At 47.8% G+C, this 7836-nt stretch overlaps 1 protein-coding gene across 1 annotated transcript in view; it reads left to right on the top strand.

Annotated features, from left to right (window-relative positions):
• Positions 1 to 7513, top strand: part of CDC25B (cell division cycle 25B) — a 33303-nt gene extending 25790 nt beyond the window's left edge. The window contains exons 14-15 of the mRNA XM_068274088.1: positions 1181 to 1292; positions 3714 to 7513. Of these exons, the coding sequence (XP_068130189.1) occupies positions 1181 to 1292; positions 3714 to 3854 (253 nt within the window). The 3' untranslated portion in view covers positions 3855 to 7513. The remainder of the gene's footprint in view (positions 1 to 1180; positions 1293 to 3713) is intronic.
• The last annotated feature ends 323 nt before the right edge of the window (positions 7514 to 7836 follow it).

A 7836-nucleotide genomic window follows, 5' to 3' on the forward strand; every position in this document is an offset into this window, starting at 1 on the left:
ACCAATATTACCCCAAGAGCGCAGAGAAAACTCATCCGAGAGGCCACAAAAGACCCCAGGACGACATCTAAAGAACTGCAGGCCTCACTTGCCTCAATTAAGGTCAGTGTTCACGACTCCACCATAAGAAAGAGCCTGGGCAAAAACAGCCTGCATGGCAGATATCCAAGGTGCAAACCACTTTTAAGCAAAAAGAACATTAAGGCTTGTCTCAATTTTGCTAAAAAAAACATCTCAATGATTGCCAAGACTTTTGGGAAAATACCTTGTGGACCGACGAGACAAAAGTTGAACTTTTTGGAAGGTGCGTGTCCCGTTACATCTGGCGTAGAAGTAACACAGCATTTCAGCAAAAGAACATCATACCAACAGTAAAATATGGTGGTGGTAGTGTGATGGTCTGGGGTTGTTTTGCTGCTTCAGGACCTGGAAGGCTTGCTGTGATAGATGGAACCATGAATTCTACTGTCTGCCAAAAAATCCTGAAGGAGAATGTCCGGCCATCTGTTTGTCAACTCAAGCTGAAGCGATCTTAGGTGCTGCAGCAGGACAATGACCCAAAACACACCAGCAAATCCACCTCTGAATGGCTGAAGAAAAACAAAATCAAGACTTTGGAGTGGCCTAGTCAAAGTCCTGACCTGAATCCTATTGGGATGTTGTGGCATGACCTTAAAAAGGCGGTTTATGCTAGAAAACCCTCAAAGCTGAATTACAACAATTCTGCAAAGATGAGTGGGCCAAAATTCCTCCAGAGCGCTGTAAAAGACTCGTTGCAAGTTATCGCAAACGCTTGATTGCAGTTATTGCTGCTAAGGGTGGCCCAACCAGTTATTAGGTTCAGGGGGCAAATTCTTTTTCACACAGGGCCATGTAGGTTTTGAGTTATTTTTCTCACTAAATAATAAAAACCATCATTTACAACTGCATTGTGTGTTCAATTATGTTATCTTGGACTAATAGTTAATGGTTTTTGATGAGCAGAAACATTTAAGTGTGACAAACATGCAAAAGAATAAGAAATCAGGAAGGGGGCAAATAGTTTTTCACACCACTGTATATTTGAATGTAATACCGTATCGGTCATACATGGGTTGAAGTCACTTAGTATAATCTTCGTGTTCTATAGAAAGGGTGTTGATGGCAGATTTGTCACCATATTTGTTCTTTTCCTTCACAGGTGCCGCTACGTCCGTCAGCAGGACAGGAATTGTAACGAATACCCCAAACTTCATTATCCCGAGCTTTACATTTTAAAAGGGGGATACAAGGAGTTTTTCCCTTCCTTCCAGGTCAGTTTTTACAAACCCTTCCTAAATCCATATATTGATCTCTAATCCCGCCCTCCCAGTGATGTCACAGCCTAAGCCTTCTCCCAGTGCATTCTAGGAGACCTGGTGTTGTCTCTGCAGTGATGCACCTGCCAGCAATAAAGATGTCTGTGATAGATTTTTGAATATAAATCAGGCCTAGTGCACACCGAGCGGTTTTTGAAGCGTTTCGCAAACCTCCTGTGAAAACGCTTGGCTAATCTATCTCAATGGGCTGGTGCACACCAGCGGTTTGAGGTTTTAGCGAACCGCAAACGCGGGCCCTGCAGCACTGAAAAGCGCTAGATCAGAGCAGTTTTCCAGACGTTTTTGTTACAGAAGCTGTTCAGTAACAGCTTTTACTGTAACAATATATGAAATCTGCTGCACAAAAACGCTCCAGAAAACGCTAGGCATGATTAGAAAACCTCTCTAAACATGCCTAGAATTGCTCTGAAATCTGCTCCAGAAACCTCTAGTGTTTTGAGGATCTGCTAGCGGTTTTGGTGTGCGCTGGGCCGAAGTCATTTTATGCATTATGTTACATTCAGTGAAGTTCCTCCAATCAGCTTTCAGCTATTAAATAACACTAGGATCATTGGTGGTTTCTCAACACATGGTACACCCCTACCCCAGTAAAATCTTAGTGAATCCATTATATCAAGAGCTTTAACCTCCCTGGCGTTCTATTAAGATCGCCAGGGCGGCTGCGGGAGGGTTTTTTTTAAATAAAAAAAAAACTGTTTCATGCAGCCAACTGAAAGTTGGCTGCATGAAAGCCCACTAGAGGGCGCTCCGGAAGCATCATTCTGATCGCCTCCGGCGACCAGAATAAACAAGGCCGCAATGAGCAGCCTTCCTTGTTTTGCTTACCTCGTCGCCATAGCGACGAGCGGAGTGCCGTCATGGACGTCAGCCGACGTCCTGACGTCAGCCGCCTCCGATCCAGCCCTTAGCGCTGGCCGGAACTTTTGTTCTGGCTGCGCAGGGCTCCGGCGGCTGGGGGGACCCTCTTTCGCCGCTGCGGCGGCGATCAGGCAGCACACGCGGCTGGCAAAGTGCCGGCTGCGTGTGCTGCTTTTTATTTCACAAAAATCGGCCCAGCAGGGCTTGAGCGGCGACCTCCGGCGGTGATGGACGTGTATAGTCGTCCATACCGCTAAGGAGGTTAAGGCTCATACACACGTCCAACAAAGTGCATGACCAACACCACGATAAACCATTTACACCACTTGTATTTTCTGTGCACCAACCATCTAAACGAGCAACTCGCATACTGCAACTGAAACGACTGGCTGCACAACATGGCTGCTTCAAGACACCTGCGTCGTTTAAACGACTTCTCCGCACACGTTCGGCTTCATAATATCAGCCCAACAGGCACGCGAGTTGATCCGCTGGATGGATCGGGCAAACAGCCTGTTAGTTGCTTGTCTAGTTGCTTTCCATGCATACACAAGCCTGATTGTCATCCAACAGACTAAAATCTGACGAGAGCCGGGCGGTCTGGTTAAGCGAGTGTAGGGGCCTCTAAAACAATTTCGGGAATATTCCCAACAAACCCTTGAGATGATGGCACCCATGGTAGGGGGGTTCTTGGCCAGTGCAGCAATGTAGTAAATGCTACATGTAACGATAATGTTGAGGAACACTGTTCTAGGCAACTGCTTCAAAATTTTTGTGTACGGGCCTCAAATTCCACCCAATGCCTGGATGTGGAAGTTTGGCCAAGTCTATTGCCTGCATAACCATGTGACCACTTCGGTGGGCTTAAAGAGAGTCTGAAGCGAGAATAGATCTCGCTTCAGACCTCATAGCTAGCAGGGGCATGCGTGCCCCTGCTAAAACGCAGCTATAGCGCGGCTTAACGGGGGTCCCTGTCCCCCCAAACCCCCTCCGAGCAGCGGGGGAGCGCTTCCTGGTTGGGGCAGGGCTAACCGCCGCAGCCCTGCCCCATGCGCGTCTGTCAGACGCGTACCTCCGCCTCTCCCCCGCCCCTCTCAGTCTTCCTTCACTGAGAGGGGCGGGGGAGAGGCGGCGATGCGCGTCTGATAGACGCGACTGGAGGCAGGGCTGCAGCCGTTAGCCCTGCCTCCAGGAAGATCAGCTCCAGCGACCTTTTTCCGACCCAGGTTTGCGGGGGGTGGGTTGGGGGTGAAGGGACCCCCGTTAAGCCGCGGGATAGCGGCGTTTTAGCAGGGGCACACGTGCCCCTGCTATATATAAGACCTGAAGCGAGATTTAGTCTCGCTTCAGTGTCTCTTTAAGTTACTGATGTTGCCATGGAACACCAACCCAATTATCCTTGATGGTGATGTCTGGTAGTAGGGAAGGTGCAGGTTGTGCATGTGATGTCTTACCTGTAATTCATGTCTAACGTTTTGCTCCTCACTTTGTCCACAGACTCACTGCGAGCCTCAAGCTTACCGCTCCATGCACCACGAAGACTTCAAGGAAGACCTAAAGCTCTATCGGTCGAAGAGCAGAACCTGGGCCGGCGATAGGAGCAAACGGGAGATGTACAGTCGTCTAAAGCACTTATAGAGGTCTGGTTCCCTGGGGAGCCATCTTGACTTTTCTGGAATTGGTTCATACAAGGTGGGTTCCTGGGTTTCCACCAACAAACTGGACCATTGTTTCTGCACACAGACCATTTTCTGGGATCATCCATCAACTGAGGTTTTCCTCCACCACTCTTGGATTATTCGATACATCCTACACAGGATTCTGGACTTTTTTATGGTTTTCTCCATGGTAGCATTCACTTCTACACCAGGGTGGAGGCTCAGGACAGATTCTGTTGCTACAATCCACTCCAGGAGGAGAACCCGAAATCCACACCTTCGTTCTGCTACCATGGACTGGTTCCGTCAGAGGGAGCATACTTGAATATGTGGTCACCTACTGTTTTCCCTGTCGTCATAACTCTAAAAAAAAAAGTCAAGACTTTAAAAGTTTAGTCTACTTGCTGTAGGTCTTCAAGGACATCTCCCATCCAATTCTGTAGTGGACTCTGGAGACCGTCAATTTCTGTGGCGTTGGATGGAGCTCATAACTCTGCCGAGAATACTCTGCTGGAATATCTGCCGAGATGGACTGACTATGATGCAGAGCGTTGTGGTGTGTATGTGCGTGGCTGTGAACATGTGTACTGTTGCACTAGCACTTTTTAGGCTGGCAGTGGCCTTTTCGAACCTTGCACGACCCCTCTATCAAGAGGCCAATCAGCTACTGCCACCGGGGGATCGCCCCTTCATGTCATTGTTGTGAAATATTAGCCCGCCCCCTCTCCCCTAAATGGTTTTATAGTATCTAATTTTTAAAAAGAAAAAAAAACATTTTATATATATTTCAGATTATTAAATCTCTTTGCTATTTGCTTTTATTCACTTTTATTTTTTTTGTTGGCTCTGCTTTATAGATTCTGGCAAAATCATGTCTAGGGATTTATTCCATGATGATCAAGGCACTTTTTCTTGCAGTAGGGGGCGGGGAAGTTTAATTACTTGTCGGTAACCTTCTAACTTTGAACAGTCGAGTTGGGGACTCGAGAGGATTGTCTAGAATAGAAATGATTTGAAAAATATGTAATTGTAAACATGGGATGGATTTAGAAAGAAATGCTTGTTGCAGTGATGTCATCAGCCTCTACCCCCCCCCCCCCCCTTCAAAAAAAATGCATAAATAATAATGGATAGTCTAATTCATAAAGATGAACCACATGATCCAACTGGTCACATGCCTCTCCACAAATGGGATGTGCATGTAGCTTGGAAATACACTAATCACAATTGGGAAGCAGAGCGTTTTGATTGGTCCAGATCTGCTACAAAGTATTCTCTCTCCTGGACAGATCTGCCCTTCTTCTGCATAACAAGACGTAAGATGCCCCAACAGGAAGCTGGCAGTGATCTGTCCACAGGGGACAGAGCCGGCCATAATAACCTGACACTGGCTCTGACTCTTCCTCCCTCTGATATGGCTGCTGGAGTTCCTCTTTAATCTGTGTTGGTTTCAGCAGGAGATTTGGCTAATGGGCTTGGGAATCTCCGGCAGGTAAGTAAACGCTGCAGCATTAGCTCTGCACACAGAGATCCCTCCCGAGGCGTGAGATCTGCTGGTTTCAGTAGTGCGTTTACCTTCAGGACTCGTCTGTTTGTAGAAGCTGATCTGTCCAGGAAGCAGCACAAGCTGTGTATTTTTCCCAGCCCAGAGGCGGATTCATCACCGTCTTACCTGCAATAGAGAATAAATTAACTAAAGCAAACGACCTGCAGCCAGCCTGCTGAGTGTTGTTTCGTGGCTGATTGCTTCCAGCGGAGGCTGTGCACACAGGTGCTGGAGGAATCCCGCCAACCAGCCGCCAGCCCTGATCAATAAACGGCCAGAAACCAGCACAGGCTGATTACTGAATATGACAAATATTTCATTCTGTTGGGGTAAATTCCCCCGATACTCTTCCCTTCCCCTAAAAGTGACTACATTCACTTTTTTTGGCTTTATAAGAAATAGAACTAGTTTAGTGAGGGTTGAGCTGGTGCTTTGCAGAAGATAACCTGATGTGGGAGGGGTTGAATGATTAAGGGCCCTCCCCCACAGGCCTGTTGCCCGTGGCAATGAACAATATCTCCACATGGCAACGTGATGCAATGATATTCCTATGGGACTTCCACATCAAGTACGGAGCAATAGGTTCCGACGCGGTAACACTGCCACGCTGTACAGTTGCACGGCAACTGACTCAGTGTGAAAGGGCCCTTGAGGTGGCCATACACTTATAGATTTGCAGCAGATTCGACCATCAGATTTCTGTCAGATGCCTGTCAGGTCCAATCTGACAGGAATCTATCTGATGTGTGCCACACACTAGGAACAGATTTCCAATAGATTTCAGAATGAAAACTATTGGCAATCTATCTAAATGCATTACTGGACCATTAGATCCAATGCAACTCCATGGATCTGCTTCCAGCAGCAGATCGATCTAGATTTTCCATCCTGTCAGATCAAATCGACAACAAATAAATCGATCAATGGCTGAAATCGACCAGTGTATGGGCCCCTTAAAACTCTATTAGTAGTATGAGTTGAGTTTCCTCCCCAACTCTCCTCACGCCCTTGTCCCTCCAGACGCGCCCTTGTCCCTCCAGACGCGCCCTTGTCCCTCCAGACGCGCCCTTGTCCCTCCAGACGCGCCCTTGTCCCTCCAGACGCGCCCTTGTCCCTCCAGACGCGCCCTTGTCCCTCCAGACACGCCCTCACACCTTTGTCCCTCCAGACACGCCTCCAGACACGCCCTCACACCTTTGTCCCTCCAGACACGCCTCCAGACACGCCCTCACACCTTTGTCCCTCCAGACACGCCTCCAGACACGCCCTCACACCTTTGTCCCTCCAGACACGCCCTCACACACCGCATCTCTGAGACTATTTGCTTGGAATTACTGACACTTTATTTTTATTCTTTTCTCCAAAAGGCGGCTAAACCCATTACCCTCCACAATTCTTACAATATGGAGGAGGGTTGTTCCTTCAACATGTTACATTTCAGGTCCTGTGGTTTTCATGCAGAGTGCAGTGAATTCAGCTGACGTCTCAGGAAGTATGTGAGGAAGTAGGGCGCTTTCAAAGTGTCGTCTTTGGTCATTGCGGGCGGCTAGCATTGGCACGCTGGGTCTTGTGGTTCAACGGTGGCCTCTTGTGCGGTTTCTAGACGTTTGGCCCACCTCTGTATAGCAAGGGTCATTAAAAAAGCCTTTTCTACATTTTGTTTTTAGGCTTTTATCCTTCCAATATTTAACTTTTTTAAATGTTTTAATGAAGAATACATGTCAGAACTGAAGAGAGAGAGCTGGATTGTCAAGCATTAGACAGCCGGTGGGAGTAGCATTAGGAGGCACTCCGCTGCATTTTGCCAGTTTCTGTAAAGTTTGCCCTCGCTATAAGCTGAATATTCTTATTTAACCCTCTTGCTTGTTTGTGTGCTTGCTTGTTAGTGGTGAGTGTGGCTATTTATTGATACTTGTCTGCCTTTTTCTATGTTATTCCCCTCCAGGGAGGTATTGCCTCAGCTTGCTGTCACCTGCAGTGTGAGGGGTGCGATCTGGTGGCTGACATCTTTATATATGAAAAAATGCTATTTGCACAATAGTGCTGATCCTTTTCTTGTTTTACAGAGTACTTCCAATGAAAAAAATGCTGCCGGCGGGGGGGGGGGGGGGGGGGGGGGGGGTCTCAGAGGTTAATAACTCACCTGTAATTTATTAGGTAGATGATGCTCCGCCCCTTCATTGACGAGACAATTGCATCCTTCATTGACGAGACACACCTGTTGATTAAGCCCACCCTGAGCTTGGCAGCCACCAATTAGGCTGTGGATGCCGATCTGGGGGCGGGCCACAGCAACGCAGGCGGGAGTAATCAGAGCTTCGGGAGACTTACGTTTTTGTCGGGGGGGAGCTTCACCTATCCATTGCATTATAGGCGAGTGGGTGTGTCATTAACCCTGAGAATCACTGATCCTGGT

This window comes from Hyperolius riggenbachi, chromosome 1 (genome assembly GCF_040937935.1).
Source record: "Hyperolius riggenbachi isolate aHypRig1 chromosome 1, aHypRig1.pri, whole genome shotgun sequence".
Lineage (NCBI taxonomy): Eukaryota > Metazoa > Chordata > Amphibia > Anura > Hyperoliidae > Hyperolius > Hyperolius riggenbachi.